The sequence below is a fragment of the Cavia porcellus genome, unplaced genomic scaffold (genome assembly GCF_034190915.1).
Source record: "Cavia porcellus strain 051 isolate PalLab524CR breed Dunkin Hartley unplaced genomic scaffold, mCavPor4.1 scaffold_16, whole genome shotgun sequence".
Taxonomy (NCBI): Eukaryota; Metazoa; Chordata; class Mammalia; order Rodentia; family Caviidae; genus Cavia; species Cavia porcellus.
Window position 1 is genome coordinate 5,910,168 of NW_026947499.1, and position 19,237 is coordinate 5,929,404.

Below are 19,237 nucleotides of genomic sequence, written 5' to 3' on the forward strand. Positions count from 1 at the left end.
GTTGTTATTTAATTTACATGTATTACTGCAGGTTTCGCAATTTCTTTTGCCATTAATTTCCAGTTTCAGTGCGCTATGGTCAGATATTATGCATGGGATAATTTCAATAGCTTTGCAGTTACTTAAGAATGCTTTATGGGATAATAATATATGGTCTATTTTGGAGAATTTCCCATGCACAGCTGAGAGGAATGTGTATTCTGATGTGGTTGGGTTTAGAACACTCTAGAACATCTACTAAGTCCAATTGTGCACAGGTATGATTCAGTTCTATGATTTCTTTGCTGACTTTTTGTATAGTTGATCTATCTCTTTGTGACGATGGGTTGTTTAGGTCCCTGTTATAATTGTGTTCTTTTTTTTAATAATTGTGTTCTTGTGTATTTGGTTTTTCATGTCCATTAGTCCATTAATTGGGTGTTCCTGTATTTGATGCATATATATTTATAATTATTAGTTCATCCTCTTGAATTTTTTCACTAATGAGTATGGAGTGACCTTCTTTATCTCTTTTAATCATTTTAAGTTTGAAGTTCACATTGTCTGCAAATAGAATAGCTATTCCTGATTTTTTCTAAGTTCCTGTTGCATGGAATACTGTTTTCCATCCTTTGAGTTTTAATCTATGAGTTTCCTTTGGGTCAGATGTGTTTCTTGTACACATCCTATTGTGGGATCATGTTTCTTGATCCAGTCTGTCAACCTATTTCTTTTGATAGGTGAATTGAGGCCATTTACATTTATGGATATCACTGATATGTACTACTCAACTTCACCATGTTATGTCCAGTTGTTTGCCTTCTGCTTTTCCCCCTTGTTTAACTGTTTGTCCTACCTGGTTGTTTCTTTCTGTTGTTCTGGGGATTGTGGTCATTTTTATCTCTATCTAGTATGTCTTTCAATAACTGATTCTAGGGTTGGTTTGGTGGACATGAATTTCTTCAGCTGTTCCTTGCCATGGAAGTATCTTGTTTCTCCATTAAATGTGAATGAAAGTTTTTCTGGGTACATCAGTCTGGGTTGAAAGTTGTTTTCCTTCAGGGCTTGTAATACTTCACTCCAAGCCTGACTTGACTTGAGGGTTTGTACTGAAAACTCTGCTGTGATTCTAATAGGCTTTCCTTGATAGGTGAGTTGTGTGTTTTCTCTAACAGCTTTTAGTATTCTGTTGTTATGCTGCATGTCTGGGATCTTAATTATTATATGGCTGGGTGCAGATTTATGTTGGTTGTGATTGTTTGGCATTCTATATGCCTCACTTATCTGCATATCAGATTTTTCCCCCAATGTTTGGGAAATTTTCTATTGCTTCTGTGAATATTTTAGTTATGTCATTTGCATTGACTCCTGCATCTTCACTGATGCCTATTAATCTTATATTGTTGCTCTTGGCATCATCTTGAAGCTGCTGGATTGTCATTTCATGATGCTTTGTTATTTTTAAAAGTTCTATCCTTTCATGATCACTAATTGTGATCCTGTACTCAAGGTCCGAAATCCTGTCCTCAGTTTCATTTAAATGGTTTTGCCAGCTTTGAATAGAATTTTTTGTTTCTTGAATGTCTCTTTGAGTTTGTTTCACCAATTCTGCTTGTTTTCTATATTGTTCATTCAAGATTTCAGTCAGTTTCCCATGCTCCTGTACTTTTTTCTTTCTTCTTTGCTGTGCTCAGCAACCCCTTTACTAAGGTTGTTATTTCTATCTTTACATGGGAGAGTACTTCTGATTTCCTCTGTAGCCTCATGGAGTTGGGATTTTTTTTATTTCACTCGCTATCTTTTCAGAGATTTCCAGTGTGTTACTTTTGATGTCCTCTATTTCAATGTCTCCTGTACTTGCTCCTGGTGGACTAGATGTTTGAGATTGCATTTTCCTTTTTTTTTTTTTTTTTTTTTGGCATTTTCCCCTTTGAAGTTAATATTTGGTCCTTCAATCCCACTAGTGTCAACTGTCTTGGTGTCCTAATGTAAGGATGATTTTTGTCCAGTTTCTGGGTCCACAATGACCAGGTAGGCCAGTCACTTGACTTCCAACTGCAGGGCCTGTTGGCTGAGTTATATATTCTTCCTGGGCTGACAAGCCTAGTAATATTGATGTAGGTCAACTCTTAGTTCCTGCTGTTACTTTATCTTCAGGTTATTCCAGGTCACCAAATCTCCCTGTCTATAGTGTTTGTTTCGGCTGAGGCCCTACTGTGTCCCTATTGTGTGCCTGTGTGTCTCATAAGCCTTTTTTATTTTCTCCAAGTTGGGGGAGTCCTTATTGACACACTCCTCATCCTGCCCGATGTTTTCGGTGTGCAGCAAGGGGTCACCCACACTCTTTCCTGACTCACCAAGGTCTCACAGTTAGTTGGAGGGAGCTTTATTACTGGCCCTATTTACCCACTGTAAACTTCTATTTTAGGGGCATACACACCACACAGACTGGAGCCTGCTGAGATCTTCCATTTGGGTGAGGCAGTTACTGATCTCCCTTCAAGCTAGCACAGTTAATCCGCTGTAGTCCAAGGTTCTGGGACAAAGGGTGGGAGCTGAAAATCAACAACAGTATTAGGTCCAGTAGGGAGTGTCCTTGAGAGGCCAGCAGATGTCCTGAGTTCAGGCATCTGCTGGGCACGGGTCACGGTCCCAGGGCAGCGTGGCATTCCTCAGTGAAGGCTGGAGTCGCGCCTATTTCCGGGTTTTGAGTTTCAAAGCTTCCTCTGTGCACTGGGAATCATCTGGCCACTTGGCTTCTGGGGCAGACTGCTGGCAACTGCTTGCCACTTGGAGCTCGCTGGGTGTAGGCCCGTTGGGCTGCAGGAACCCATGTGACCTCTGGTGGTTTCCGACAAAGGGCGTGGTCTTACTGCCTGGGAGCAAAGTTCTAAGGCTTCCCTGTGCACTGGAATTCACCGGCATGCACAGTCAAGGCCCATTAACCACTCTTTTAAGGAAATGAATTCCGTTAGGTTTGTCTCCATCGTGAATGTCTTAATGTCTTTCTTTCCCTCTATTCCAGAAGAATATGTCTGCCAGACAGAGATTCGACACTTCTTTCCTCTCAGAACTTGAACAGTGCACTGCATTCTTCTGGCCTCATGGGTTCAGGTGAGAAAACCACCCTCCTCCCAATTCCTATATGTGATGGTTTGGATCCAAAACGACCCCCAGAATAAGTATATGAAAAAAGGCTTAGCACTGTTGGGTCACTTGAGAGATGCAAATTAAAACAGCACTGAGATTCCATCTCACTCCAGAAAGAATGGCTGTTACCAAGAAAACAACCAATAACAAATGCCTCCAGGGCTGTGAGGAAAAAAACGAACCCTTCTCCACCTTCGGTGGGAATGTAGACTGGTGCAGCCACTGTGGGAATCAGCATGGAAATTCCTCAGAAAACCAAAACTGAAGGTTCCATTCAACCCCGCTTTTTCTCTTCTGAGTATTTTCCCAAAACAATTAAAAGCATCATGCTACAGTGATATATATGTATCCGTGTTTATAATTTGTAATTGCTAATCTTGACAATGACCCGAATGCCCATCAATCAATGAATGGATAAAGAACTGTGGGTTTCTTTAACATGATGGAGTACTACCCTGACATAAAGAAGCATAAGCTTGGACAGTTATAGCTAAATGGATGTATCTCGAGAACTTACTTTTCAGGGACATAACCCAGACAGACATGTTTAAATATTGCACTGTTTCTCTGGTGTGAGAAAATGAAAGAGTAAATAAGGACAAAAATGTACAATACATATTGGGAAACAGAAAATATTCAAATGGGAACGTGAACAAGGGAGGGAGGAGGAGGAGAAGATGGAAGGGAAGAGAAAAAAGAGAATAAAAGGAAATAAATGGAAGCAAAGCAAAAGAGGGGAAGAGATGCTGAATGGAGGGGAGGGGATTGGGGGAGAAGAGATGACTCAAGCTATACTATGTTCAGGTACAAAGTCGCAATGAATGGGATAATTGTGTATATCTAAACTGTACCAATAAAATTAATTCTTAAAACTAGCAAGATAAAATGCCCCCCCAAACCTCAAGTGTTTGGAAGGCGATTGGGTTATAGGTGTGTTAGACCTGACTTGTCTCTAGGTGACAGGGGCTGCTTGAAACAGTGGGTCACCAGAGGCGTGACCTGCAAGGGTCCATCTCTCTCCCTCCTCCAGTCTCTGCTTCCTGACCTCCATGATGTGAGCTGCACTCCGCTGCCAAGACCCTTCTGCCCGCTGTCTCTGTCTGGAGTCAGCTGACCACAGACTGAAAACTGTGAGCCAAAATAAACCCCTCCCATGTAGACTGTGGGTGTCAGGGGTTTTTCCTCCCAGCGAGACATGACTAAGACACAAACCCCTCTTCACTCTGGATGCTTTAAAGATTCCTCCTCTGTCTTTAAATTTCAGAACTTAACTATGATGTCACTTTTTTGGGTTTATCATCTTTTAACATCTCACCAGCTTTCTGAATCTGTAAGCTTATATCTTTTGCCAAATTTGGGGTGCTTTAGCTATTATTTCTTCAAATACTCCTCCACCTTTACACACTTTCTCCTGTTCTCAGATTGTAGTTATAGGTATCTTAGGTTTTTAGCATTGTCCCCAAAGTCCCTGATCCTCCATTTTTCCCTGCTCTATTTTCTATTATTCATATTGGGTAAATTCTACTATCTGCCCCCAACTTCACTGTTTTTCTCGTGTCACCCCACTGTGCACCTCGTCCATGCACTGGGGGCTTTTCCAACTGTGTGTCTCCTCCATGCACTGGGGGTTTCCCGCTGCCGTACTTTTTAGCTCACCCTTCCCATCCTGTTCTCTTTTGTAAGTTGTATTTCCTTGCTAAGGAACTTTTTCACTGACTCCCAGCTGTGTATAATTGCTGACTGAAAGCTTTTTGTTTTCCTGGTGATTATCAGTTCTGTCCTCCACATCTTAGATATAAGACAGAAATCACTGGGTCCCACCAAAATAATTTTCATTACATGTCCTGGTCCACTTTTGTGGGCTGTAGCTCTACAGAGCATTTGGGCTCAGAGCCAGGTAGGACTGGTCAGCTTCACTTCTCTGACACACACACACACACACACACACACACACACACACTCCATCCTCAGTGCTTTTTTGCCCAAAGGATTTCGAGGACCTCTCTCCATGGGGTGGAAGATGGCAGATGTCTGCGTGTCACTGCTGCCCGACCCTGGGCCTGCTTACCCACTCTCAGCGAGCTCTGAGAGCTCCATGCTTGGCCTCTGTGGCACAGCCCATGCTGCCAGCACTGAGCCTCAGCTTCTCCACATCAAGGGATGCTGACAATTCCAACGCATGCGTGTCCTTGTTCCTTTTTGCGTGTCCGTCCCTCCACTTACCTCTCCTCTTGCACTTCACTGTCAGCAGCAAGAGGAATCCACGGCAGCCTGGAAACCTCCAGGGCACAGGGGACCACACTTGCTTTCCGCACCAGGGCAGGACACTTTGGCTAAGCCTGCTTCGGCTTCCTAACAAGGATACACACGCCTGGATTCCTGCTGAACCCTCCCTGGGGGATCCCATCTTTTCACGGTGGTTTCCGTGTTGTGTAAGGTGATGGAGGAGGATTTCTCTCAGTGCTCCTGAGGATGCCATGTGTGGGGCGATTCCCCACCCATTTCTGCGAATGGTCTGCTCCTGGCAAATGGGCCTTTCCCATCACCTTCCTCAACAGGTCTCCCACATCCGCCCAAGGCCTGACTCTCCTAGGACACAGCGCACTCATGCTGGGAGTGGGATGTCACAGCTGCACACCACCTCGAGGTATCGGTCTCTATGTCACTTTTTCTACAGAGGTAAAACCGATTTCCCAGTTGAAGATGACACCCAGGTATCTGCTGACACTCCTATGTCCAGGCAGTCTCAACCCAGTTCCTGCCCAGGACACAAGGCCAAGGATGAGGCGGCAGGTGCCTCTACAGGAGCAGTGGGGTCACAGCAGGTTATTTGGATCCCACAACCAAAGGACTGAGGGCTCTGTGTCCCAGCTGGTGGTCTCACAGAGGCTGATCCCAGCTCCTAAAGCTGTCACCTGCTTTCTTTTGCATGTGGCTCAACCCACTATCGAAGCCAGCACCAACCTAGTGGTTCTCAACCTCAAATTCAGCTTCCCCAGACGCTGCCTGTGAGAGGGACTGGTCTACTTTGGAAGAGTCTGTCTGGTGTGGCTGGTCTGCCCAGATCATGTCCGTAGTTCAGGACCCACCAGCCAGCAGTGCTTAGGACTGCAAAGGCCCCTCAGGTCACCTCCAGGCTGGTGTGTGATTGGCTAAGCAGGAGATGGGACTCTCGGGCTGGTTGGGAATTCTGTCTACTGCAGTGTGCATCCTGTCCCTGAGTCACTGGGACAAACTCTCAGTCACAGCACTGTCTCAAATCTGTAGATGAGGCAACCGAGGAGTAGGTGGGTTAAGTGACAAAGTCACACAACGAACGGGAAGACGAAGGCTGAGCCAGGCAGCTGCACCCCAGCGCTCCCTGCCTCAGCTCTGGAATTTATCGGAGCTCAGCACTAACGGGCAGGCAACGAGAAGAAGCCACACGGGGATGGACGATGGCAGACGGGGAGGAAGCAGCTCTACCCCAGATGCCGGGTCTTGTGCTCAGCGCTTCTTGCATTACTGCATCCTCTCTTGCATCCTCGGGACCCCTCTAGGAGGATTCTGTGTCCCTATCTCGTGGGGACTTTCCCCACTCTCATCCCCTCACAGCAGTGAGCTAACACATGCCCGGGGCAACCACGGGAGCCCCAACCACAGAGCCTTGTGAGCCACTGGGGCACAGCTCCATGGACCAATGTGACTCCTGCAGAGCCCGGGCCCCACAGCCTCAGCTGCACGGCCGCTGCCTGCTCCTCACCTTCTGTTGGCGGCCACGGGGATCCTCCAGCCCTTGATCTGACTCAGCTCCGTGTCCGAGATTTCGATCTGCAGGGGCAGCCGGGGCACCCACACGGTGACCTCCACCTGGGAGGTGAAGTGCTGGTGCGTGAAGTTCACGATGGTGCCCACTCTGCTCTTCATCTCCTTCCCATTCACAAAAATGGAGTCGCAGCTGTCAGAGACCTGCGGGGTGGGGGACAGACAGAGAGCCCTGAGGTGCAGCCGCAGCTCCGGACCCCGCGGCACTGACGGATTGGACACCCGGGCAGCTCTGGGTGCACAATGGAGCGTACAAGAGGCAATTTGTTGCTACTAATTAGTGCCAGACACTGATAAACAGACTCCAGGAAAATTTTGTGCTGCAAATTGCTGACAGGTAAAAACATAAACAGGATCTAACGGAGTTACACAACCTCTGCTGCTGTTCGCAAGCACTTTTTATTCTTTATTGTTTTTTCCGTACTGAAACTACCACCAATCAAACCCAGGTGTGTTATTTCACTCTTTCACCATGTTTAAGACCCCTAAGAGGTTCCTGTGGTACTAAAAATAACAGTTTATTCGACCCATAAAGAAAATCTTCTGGGGGAAAAATAATCAAGAGAGCTTTGTCCTAAATGGAAACTCTGGTGGGTAAAACACTCCTGAAACGCACTGGAAAGTTATGTGCAGGTGTTTCTGCCCTGCTCAATCCTAATTCCATAGAATGCAGATGAGGAAGCCACCTGGCACTGCCGTCCTTCGACTCAGCCCCTGGAGGCCCCACCTTTAATTCATCTGTTCACAGATCGAGGGCTCAACAATTTGAGCCCCAATTTCACACCACATCCTCTGGATTAATGAAGAAATGGGTGCTGACTTTCCCTCCTGGACCACTGGGGAAGGGGGCTTTGCTGTGTGAGAGCAGGGCATGGAGGGAGGCAGGACCGACACAGGTGCGGAAGACACAAAATAAACTATCGACCCTCAGCAGAAGCCCTCGGCTCTGCAGGCTTAGCACCTCGTGACACAGATGAAGAAACTGAGGCCAGGGCACGGGACAGCCCTGTGACTCGCTCCTGCCCAGGAAACAGGACCCCACGTCAGGAGACACACAGGCTGCAGGGTCACAGGATGAGCACGCACACAGTCCGCAGGAAGCATCAGGGTTCTGCACTAAAAGAGGCGCAAAGTAAAACCCAATTCACCGTCACCCTAACTGAGCACCCGCGTGTGCTGCCCGCCTAGCAAAGGGCACCGTGCCAGCGCACAATAAATCTCACGCAGTTTTCATTTTACCTTGGCGTTTATCAAATTCCATCAAAGAAATAATAATAGCTCTCAGGCATTCGAGGATGATAGACGCTGTGCTGCTTTTTAAATTTACAGGGAATCCTAGTTATTCAGCCCCAACAACAACCCCACCACTAGGCGTTTAGTCTGTGGGTTAAGAATGGGGAAACTGCGGCCCACTGGAGACTGCTTGTCCCGGGATGACCACAGGTGAAGGCAGGTGTGGACTGGCATTCGGGCCCACAGAACTATGTCACTGCCTGGGAGTGTCCCTTGCACGGAAGATCCGGTCCTACCTCTAGCAGACCCAAGGATGCCCGAAGGACTCCATGCACACGTGGGGACCTTGGGTGGCTCTACTGAGGGCTACCCCATAACAAACACATCATCCAAGTAATGCACCAGTTTTAACATGTGTACATACATGAAGCCACCGCACATTCAGAGAAAGAACATTCCTGTTGCTGCAAAAGATGTTTCTGCCTCTTTCACACATCAGTCCTGGCGCCCTGGAGCCAGGCAACCTCTGGCAGGCTTCCTGCACCGGACAGCCACCTGCCCCAGCTGTAACGGTATCGAGATGGACTCATAATGTGCACTCTTCGTGCCCAGCTTCTTTAACCTGAAATTCACCTCTGCTGTTGCCTAGCTCCAGCCCCTGGCTCTTTCCTGTCTCCCCCCAGCAGAATGAGGCAGGAGTTTCACCAGCAGTTTAATCTGACTTCTTACTACTGTAAACTTAGCTGTCCTCAGGCCGAAGGCCACCAGGACAGGAAAATAACCTTCACTGGTCATTTCCTCAAGTCTGATTGCTGGCTTTGTTCACTGTTTCTAATCATTTGTACTGAGTTCATAGTAATAACCCAGGAGGCACTATTTATTCTTGGAGTTTATTCCTCCGTGACAAAATAGAAAACATGCGATCATACTTCCATGGAAGCTCTGCATGCTTTGAAGTCACCCAAAGAGAGGCACAGAAGCTCGGCAGCCCGAACTGAGACCCACAGACTCGAGTGTCCATCTCGCTTCTTCCCTTTGCTGCCCGGAGTGAGTTGCTGCCCCGTCTCCGGGCTCAGACGCTACGCTGGAACCCGAAGATGCCAGACTTGCCAGCTCCGAGGTTCACCACTCCATCATCTGGAGAATTTAGAAACCGAGCCCGCAGCCCCAGGGTATTTTGTCACAGCTTAGTCTTCCTGTGGCCTGAGTCCTTCATCTGTAGAATAAGAATTAAGTGTTTTGATATGCAAGAAATACTTATTTAATGGCGACAGAGACTCAGGAACAATCCTAGGTGCTGGGGATTGAGCGGGAAGGACAGCAGCGCCTGTCCGGAGCTGACGGTCCGGTGGGGGAAAGGAGGGGAGGCGAAGGACCGTGCACACCGTGTGACCGTGCAGTTAGACAAGCTTGAGGGGAAACAAAAGCAAGGAAGCTAAAGGCAGCGGCAGAAGAAGCCGAAACTCATAAAGATAGCAGAGGATGTCACCAACACCGTCCACCAGCGTGACCTAGGGGACAGTCACAGGAATACAGTATCTCAGTCTATGCAAGTGCCCAGGGGACGGTCTCCAAGGTGGACTTGATTTTAGATCCCACAGCAGAGTATGGTTCGTGAAAGCGGAAAAATAGCCCACATCAAGATTAAAGTTTCCAAAAAAAAAAAAAGATTAAAGTCTCCGTCACTGTAATCCGAGTTCCCCGTAGCTGACATCTTGTCTTCCTGGCTGCCTGAGTTTGAGGATCACGCGCCCAGGTGTCTGTTGTTTTGTGTTTATCCTCTTGGCTGCCCTATGACCTGCTTTGATCTATGGTCTGGCATCTGTTAGTAATTCTGGAAAAATCTTGCCTATGTCTTCCTCCAACCCTGCTCTCTCATTCTCTCTTGGAATTCTGGTTACAAGTGCCTTAGATCATTCAGGGTCAGTTCCTGGATACTGGGTTTTGCTTTTGCATTTATTTCTTTGGCCGTGTGGAAAGGGCACTGACTAGTCTACTGGTCAGTCCATCAGTACACCAAGATCTTGGTTCTGCGCACCTATGTATGCAGCATTCCTATTTCTCTCATTCTTACAGCTATCACCTCTGATGAAATTACCCGTCCACCCCTGTGTGGTGTCTACCATTTCCATTATAGATGTCACATAATTACCTTACAGTCCCTGTCTAACAGGTCCAATGGCTGCGTCTCACCTACTCCGAGTCTGGCTATTCGCACTTTTCCTCTTTGAGAGTTTGTCTTGACCCCACGGGCTTTTTATTTATTTAACGGTGGACATACAGTATGTGTGCCCTGAGACACCGCGATGAAACCTTTTTAAGGTTAGAGGTGCGCGTGTGTCCTTTGAGGGCGTCAGCGCCAGGCTGCCAGTCAATCTGCTCCTGTGCGGCTGGGGTGCAGGTTGGCTGGCCTTCTCCTCACCCTCTCTTCCCTCCTGTTTCCAAGCCCTCTAGCGGTCCCTTGCATTCAGAGTGTGAGCTGCTTCCCAGGGGCAATGTTCTCCTGTTTTCTCCTCCTCGGCTTTGGTCGCCTCCATTGCACTCCAGAGAGAATCCCTGTCTCGCATCTCTCTGTTCTCGTCACTGTTTATGTTTTCTCCCTGATGTTCCTTAACTCAGTGGAGGCCGTGTCACCAGGCAGGGTCCGAGCAGGACCTCATGGTCAGAGGGTAAACCTGAGCACCTGGGGCTTGAGGAGCCCAAGTGAGTGGAGATGACAAACTGACAGTGCGGTGGCCAAGAGGCAGGACAGCAAGGTTTACCCAGTGCACAGGAGAAGCCCACGGCTCGCAGCTCCTTCAGTCCACACAAACAATGCACCCAGCACAGAGACGGCTGCTGGCTCAGGGGCCCATGGGGGCGCTAGGCAGGTTCCCTCCAGCAGAGCTCGGCTGCCCACCGCTGCTGGGCCATGGTGAGGCTTTTTCTCCATTCAGCAAGGCTGGACTCTACTTTTAGAGGGAGTGTAAGAAACCAAGGGCCTGACACGGTGGAGAGAGGTTGAAGCAGACAGGAACACGAAGCTCCCGGCCCCTGTTCCCGGAGGACCCGGCAGAGGCCCTGGCTCAGCACTGCCCAGACGGGGCTGGCGCCCACACTCACCCTGACAGCCAAGTGTGCCAGGGAGAGCCCAGAAGCCAGAACCCAGCAGGGCAGCTTGATCCGCAGGCAGGGCTGGCTACCCAAGCAGTTTCAGAGGCACCACTGCCAAGCCCAGCCCTCCACAGACTTCGAGTCCTTTCTAGCAAGTGCCAGTTGGGATCCGACCATCAGGCTGCCAGCTCCTGGCAGCCTGAGAAGGAGCCCTCATGGAGAAATTACAGTGGACCTCACTTTCATTGACTGCACTTTGGGAAAACCTTTACAATGGCAGTAATTAGCATAACTGCATCTAATATATCATCCTAATATATTTTATGTACAACCTACATTACCTTACCTCATATTTAACGCAGCTGATTTTTCTTACTTTTCTTATAGTACTGAGGGTTGACTAGGGCCTCTGCACCCAGCCATGTCCCCATCCCTTTTTATTTTTTATTTCCAGACAGCAGCTCTGTAGGTTGCCCAGGGTGGGCTGGAACATGAAGCCCTCCTGCCTCAGCCTATCAGACTGCAGGGATTACAGGTGGGCACCACCACACCAAACTGACCTGACTTAAATAAGTTTATCATGTTGTATGAAAGGAGAGAAGGTTAGCACTCCCCTTGACAAAGATAGAAGAGGCCCTTGGGACTAACAACACACATGCGGTTAAGGCATTGCCACCTACTTCGTGGCATCTAACCACTGATTTTCAGGATACAGCACAGCAATCATCTTTAATTTCCTATTAACCTAATTGGGAGCCCTATATGACTTATTCTTTTTTATCATGACTGATCTTAGTTAAATCTGGTTTATTTGGTTGCTGTTTGGTATAGACAGATTTTATTCACTACTGATATGATTGATAGTATCAACTCTGAGAGTATAGGCAACTACACTGAAGATGACAAGATTCACTATGATACACATTCTGGTTTGATAACTGCCTGTTTTTGAAGTTTTATACTATATACAAAGTTGTGTTTTTATTAATACTGTTATGTTCTGATACATTCAATTATACTATGTCTGATGATATAGCCAATTCTATTGGACATAACAAGAGACAACACAGGAACCATGGTAGAATTCTCTGTACAATGGTCTTATATGTTTATTTCATTTCATGTGTTTACAGGAATATGTTTTGTTTTGTCTTGCTTTGTTTTGTTTCTCCCTCTAATATACAAAGGACAGAAATAAATTTGAAGACTCATGCATGTGTAGAACCTATAAACAGTTTATGAGAACTGATCTTATGACACATGATGAAATGAACAGATACTATGAAGAAAAAGAGACACTTATGTATCCAGTACTGATCCTGGAGTGTCATAATGTGAAACCCAGCAATAGTATTATTCTTTGTTCAGAGTGATATTAGCCCGCTTGGGTTTGTTCAATCTCAACATAATTGAAGATATGGATAACTGCATGTATGTTTAAGTCTATAGGATTGATAACCATATTTCTAAGTTTTTGTTGGATAGTTGAACAGAACTGGTTGCAGTCTCACTGTTTGAATCCCCACTTGATATGCTCCACTTTAGTATTCTGAATAACTATTTGCAAGAGGATAATCTGTAATCATCAACTAGTGATTTCTTACTATTTTTTCTTTGAAAGTATATATTATTTCTACCCATTTTGTTTTGTTTAATCTTTCTTTAAATAAAATTAAAAAATAAATAAGCTTATCATAGATTTCAGTTTAAGCATATGACTAAATTATCTTCTCCAGCAGGGTTTACAGAGATGCTGGTGACTCATCAATCCAATGTGAAGGAGAACTGCCAGGCTGCTGTGCAGGGCAGGCCCTGGCCACTGCAAACTCAGGGAGTGCGGCCTAAGCTCTGCCCTAGGGGACCACTGAGGCTCAGCTGGGCATGGCGCTGGCACCCGGGAACACAGGGCTGGGCGATGCTCAGAAGTCTTCTGCCTTGTCAAGAGAAACCAGAAATCCAAATAGTATCAGCACCTGAGTATGTGTTTGTGGTTTTTTGCTGACCACACAGAGCACACCTTGGGGAGGCGTCTGCCCTGGGCCTGTCATTTCCTGATCTGATCCGGATGATGAAGGCTGGGGAGGAGGAGAAAGAAAGGAGAGTTTCCATTTCTCTCTGGTAGATCTGAGGGCCCTGCCCTCCAGCCCTTATGAAAGACATCTGGTGACTCCGTAAACCTCACAGGCAATGGGGAAACAGGCTCCTCCAGCCCGGCTCAGGCAAACCTTTCACAGCTGTTGCCCTGGGGAGCTCTGCTTGGAGGAACTGGCTGCAGCCTGCAGAGGTGGGTGCTCCTCACAGGAAGAGACCACCCCGCCGCTGTGAGCCTTGTCCTTTAATGACCTCTCCAACTGCCACCCTGTTCCTGCTCTGCTCTTGCAGACCCCGTCCTTGCTGTCCCGTGGCCCCCATGTCACTGTGCACCCGAGTCAGAAGGGGCAATGTTTAAATGTGAGACATCCGAGGTGGAGGGCAAGGGCCAGGCTCCTGTCCTTTAGGTACCCACCACAGCTGCTGCCTGGAACATGACCTGTGTTTATAAAACAACGGGATCTGAGGAGACTTCACCAGCCGGAAGGCTTGAGCCAATAGTACCTTCAGCCGAGTCTCCCAAAGCCCAACATTCTGTGTGGCTTTCCCAGGTCTCTGTCATAAACAACTTTGATTTGTCCCTACAGGAAGACAGCCCAGTGGGCACTTTAAGACGAGGCCAGGAGAAACCTGGCTGGTGATCAGTCTCCTCTGATGGCTCCATCCTTTCATCCAGTCACAGGAAGACGTCTCTTGCTGCAGGGTTAGCAAATTCACCCGTGTAATTGGCCCCCATCCTCCCAGTTCACAGGGCTGGGGCAGGGCCAGCAGCCACTGGGCTCTGCCAACCTGGCTCAGCCATCAGCAAGAAAATCTGTAAACCATGGGCTGCGTACTAAGTCAGTTGCATCAAAACATGTAGATATTAAAAATCATAAAAGTATGTCTGCCTTCTACCAACCCTCGTTTTATAGACCACCAGTAGCACCAGGGCCACGTTGGAAGAAACCTTGAACCATGAATTGATTCACAGAGCCAAAATATGGGTTTCCAGACAGCTTAACGGAGATTTCTGGTAACTGCCAATGAGAGCATCCTAAAACCAGCGTCCCCACAAGGTGACTGAGAGTTCTGTTAAGACTTCACCCTCTGAAAAGAAGCAGCTGAGGCTCACACCAGAGGGAAGAGAATTACTTTATCAGGTCAAGACACTGAAAGAACAAAGCAAACAACACAACCCTGGGAGCAGGGATCAGTGTGCAAAGTGTTAAAACCGCAAGGTTTCAACAAGAACAGAACAAGTAGATGAGGAAAGTGTCTCAGTCAGCGCAGGCTGGTACAGCAGAATGCTGTATTCTGGGTGGCTTAAATGACAGCAATGTATTCCCAATAGTTCTGGAGGATGAGAAGGAGCTGACAGACACAGTTACTGGTGAGGACCTGCTTCCGGGCTCCTCTCAGTGTGATCACATGGCTGCTGCTCGGTGGACAGAATGAGGGAGAGACAGAGACAAAGAGAGGGACAGAGACAGCGAGCATCCTGAGGTCCTCACCTTCATGACCTAATCTGCACCTAATCACCTCACCTCCCGAAATCCCCACCTTCAAATACCTTCATGTTGCCGGTTACAGCTTTGAATGGGAAGCTGGTAGAAAGACACACTCAGTCAGTAACAGAAAGAAAAGTGCTGTCCACCCACCAGGGAAAAGAGCAGGTCGCAGAAAGCTCCTGTTGGAGGCTCATGTGCTGGGTTTATCTGAAAGCAGCAGCTATTCTAATTATGTGCAAGCAGTGTACAAATACATTTAGACATGCAGATGTGTTCAGAGCAGTTTAAACAACTAAGAAGGCATTAAAATGCCTTAGTAAGCTGGGCGTAGTATAATCCCAGCACTTGCTAGGCTGAGGCAGGAGGACTGTTGTGAGTTCGAGACCAGCTTGGGCTACACAGTGAGCTCAAGGCTGCCTGAACTGCACAGGAAGACTTGTCTAAAAAAAAAAAAAAAAAAAAAAAAAAAAAAAAAAAAAACTTTGTAACAGAAAATACTAGAAGGGGAAATAAGTTTTTAAATCAAAGGAAAATTCCAGAGGTGAAAAGTGTGAGAATTGAAATGAAAAATTTATGAGAAAAGTTCAAAAGTAGAGATGAGATGACAAGAAACAGCAAAATTGAGGATACTGATAAGGATTGTGCACCCCCAAAATAAATAATCAATAAAAGTAAAACACAGTTTAAGAGAAATGTGGGTTTCAATTAAGCACAACAGTGTACCATGTGTATAATGGAAATTCAGAAAGTAAAAAAATTATTTAAAAAAATGATTGAAAATAGCTCAAACTAGCTGAAACAATCTATATGTCTAAATTTTACAACCTTAAAGTAGGATAAAGACAGAAATATGCACACTCAGACACTGCACAGTAAATTTTTATGAAAGACAGAGATGGAAAAATTACTAGCAAAAAAGAAGTTACTCATCCCATGCAAGGAAACTCACTATCAGAAATAATGGAACCGGAGGGCAAGGTGGCCAAGACTCAAAAAATACCTGTGGGTCAGAATCCTGTCTAGCGAATCATATTTCAAAGTGAAGGCAAAATGAATACATGCCTGATAAATAAGAATGTTACCAGCAGACCCTCCCTATAAGAAATATTAAAGGAACTTCTGCCAGCTGAGAGCACATTACTTTTAAAGTAATGTGATTCTATATTTTTATTAAAAAGTACTATTAGGGGTAATTATATGATTATAAAAGATGATAAATGCATATCTATCTTCCTTTGTTCTTTAAATGACTTTCAAAGTAATTATATAAAAATGTAGGTATACATAATCCCAGCACCCAGGAGGCTGAGACTGGAGGATCGTTGCAAGTTCCAGACCAGCCTGGGCTACAGAGTGCGCCCAAGGCCCGTCTGAACTGCATAGGGAGACCCTGTCTCAAAAAAGATTTTTAAAAGGTGCTGGGGATTTAGCTCAGCGGCATAAGTACCTGCCTGGCAAGTGCGAGGTTGAGAGTTCAGTCCCCAGTACCAAACAAAGAAAAAAATATTAAAAAACACCTATCGGTATATACTATATTATTGGTCCCATAACATGTAGAAGTGTAACACATTTAACAATAGCAGCAAAAAGGAGTTAGGCTGGAGCAAAGCTATATGGAAGTAAAAACCAAATAAGAATGAAATCCAGAGAACCAAATAAAATAAAAAAGCAAGAAATGGGAAACAAGGAAATAACCAAATTACCTAAGTATGCTCCAGCTCTCCTTCTCCAAGCTTCTTTAAGAGATGTAGAATTATATAAAGTTATAATAACACATCATTATGACCATTATGCGTACCTGTAACATGCATAATAATATCACCAAAGGGTTAAGAGGAAACCAAGTCACACAGAAGCCGTCCTACAGCACACAGCGCTATTATAAAATCGGGACAGGACCTGGTGAACAAAGATGTGCATGGTTAACCACATCACAACTCTGAAGACATAAATCAATGAAAATATCACAAAGAAATTAAAATGATACATGAGAAAACACTCGGCTAACACAAAAGAAATAGGTAAAACAGTAATAGAGGAACAAAGCTGATATGAGACACAGGAAAGGAAAAGTAGACAGAAAAGATAAATCCAACTGCATCATCACCACAGGGACCTCAGGCTGAGCAGTGGATCTGCTCCACCTCACATCGCTGTCCTGAGTCAGCAAGAAAGGAAGACGTCTCCTCTCCCCACAGTGACCCGGCCGACCTGTGGCTGGCTGAGGGAGGGTCGGCTCAGGCAGGGAGGTGTGAAGACTTCTGCTGAGGGCTCCCTCAAGGCTTCCAGAAGCTTAGTCTGCAGGGCTGCCACCTCCTTTGGACACCTTGTGGGAAGCCGGCTGAGCAGGAGGCAGAGAGCCAGGCTTGTGAGAAGGGGAGGAATGTGAGAGCTGAGCACGTCATCCATCTCTCCTCAGTCTGTGCGTGTGTCCGGTGTAAATCTCAGCCCCTAATTCACTGGCTTCTCCTGCCTGGAAAGGACTTACTTGATTTTTCCTGTCCATTAATATTTGTTTTGTATAGTTGGGTGAGATGTATTTGGTGCATATATATTTATGATTGTTATCTCTTCCTCTTGGATTGTTTCCTTTTCAAGGGTGTAGTGACCTTCCTATGTCTCTTGATCAGTTTTGGCTTGAAATTCATTTGGTCTGCAGAAACAATAGCTATCCTTGCTTTTCTGTGGATTCTTGTTATGTGGAGTACTGTTTTCCATCCTTGATTTTCAGTCTATGAATTTCTTTTTGAATCAAATGTGTTTCCTGTATGCAGCATATTGTTGGATCTTGTTTCTTGATCCATTCTGCAAGTTTGTTTCTTTGGATTGGTGAGTTGATGCCATTAACACTGATGATTATAATTGAGGCATATTGACATCCTTGTCATTTTCCTGTTGTTTGTTCCTCTCTTTACCTTCTATTTAATTGCTTACCTTGACTGATGGATTCATTTTGTTGGGATTATGGAGTTGTTGTCTTCATTATCTCTTTCTAGAATATTCTTCAAAACATTTTAGAGTGCTGATATGTGGTCATAAATTTCTTCAGGTGTTCTTTGTCATGCAAGTATCTTATTTCTCCATCAATTTTGAAAGACTATTTTGTGGGATCCATCAGCTGGGCTGGAGGTTGTTTTCTTTTAGCACCCAAAATACTTTACTTCAAGATCTCCTTGACTCAAATATTTGTGTTGAACTTTCTGTGATTCTAACGTGCTTTCTTTTATAGGTTATTTGTTTCTTTCCTCTAACAGCTTTCAATATTCAGTATTTGCATTAAATTTCAGAATCTTGACTATTACATGGCTTGGAGTACATTTTCATTGGTCCGGATAACTGGAGTTCTGTATGCCTCACTTATGTGTATGTCAAGTTCCTTTCCCGTGCTTGGGAAGTCTTCTGGTATTACTTCTGTGAACATGTTTTTTATGTTGCTTGTTCCAGCTCTTGCTTTTTTATTGATTCCAATCAATTTTATGTTATTCTTCTTTACATCATCTAGCAGCTGTTGAACTGATTTTTTTGTGATCTCTTGTTATTTTTTAAAGAAATCTTTATTTTCATGATTTCAAGACATAATCCTGTCTTCTTGATTCTGTTGTGTACACTCTCAATAGCATTTTAAATCTCCTGTATATCTTTTTCATGGATTCCATGTCCTAATTTCCTTAATTTTGTACCTGTATGTACTCTAGGTTCACTACCCATGTCCTTCATTATGGTCATCATCTCCTTATTGATCTGAGAATTCTAATTGGATATTTTCAAGACCTTCACTGATATGCTTTGTTACTTCCACTGGAACCATTTCAGACAGTTTGTTGGTAGCTTTCAAACTGCTCCACCTCATTTCCCCCCAGTGTTTGCCTTTGGTGAGCTAGAGGTGTGGGGTGCATCTTGCTTACATTCTTCTCATTTTCTGGGATTTTTTAGTTTAGTTTTTGCATTGATGCTTGTAAACTGTTTATGATACATATCTTTATTGGTAGTGTCAAGAGTCCTTAGGAAATGGCTGCTTTCAGAGATGTCTTCTAGGTACAGCTGACTTTTGAGGTTTGAGTCTGTTATGAGGTCCCACCTCTTCAATTTATGGGAGATGGTTAGTGGCTGCCCATTTGGCCTAGCCCCTGGCTCACTGGTACTGGACTATAGTATTGTTTATGACCCTCAGGCAATTTCTGTCTTGGCATACAAGGAAGAACAACCTATTTGAACAGCTATGTCACCCTGGCTCACGCAACGCAATCAGTAATCACAATAGCTCAAGGTCAGCCTGGAAAAAGACAAACTGGTAACTATTAATTGCTACCTTTAACCATGTTAACAAGATTTGTTGTTATAAAATAAAATCTAAAACAAGCCAGAAAATCAAATACAGTAAACACTCCCTCAATATG

At 45.4% G+C, this 19,237-nt stretch overlaps 1 protein-coding gene and 1 non-coding gene across 5 annotated transcripts in view; one reads left to right on the forward strand and one right to left on the reverse strand.

Moving 5' to 3' along the window:
• Tmem132b (transmembrane protein 132B) overlaps positions 1-19,237 on the reverse strand; it is a 279,115-nt gene that overhangs the window by 13,858 nt on the left and 246,020 nt on the right. For all 4 annotated transcript variants that reach the window (XM_063225480.1, XM_063225481.1, XM_013154491.3 and 1 more), the window contains one exon: positions 6,872-7,077. In XM_063225480.1, coding sequence (XP_063081550.1) covers positions 6,872-7,077 — 206 coding nt within the window. The remainder of the gene's footprint in view (positions 1-6,871; positions 7,078-19,237) is intronic.
• Positions 11,840-11,965, forward strand: LOC111757312 (U6atac minor spliceosomal RNA). The gene has a single exon (XR_002791693.1). It is a non-coding gene; the product is annotated as a U6atac minor spliceosomal RNA (small nuclear RNA).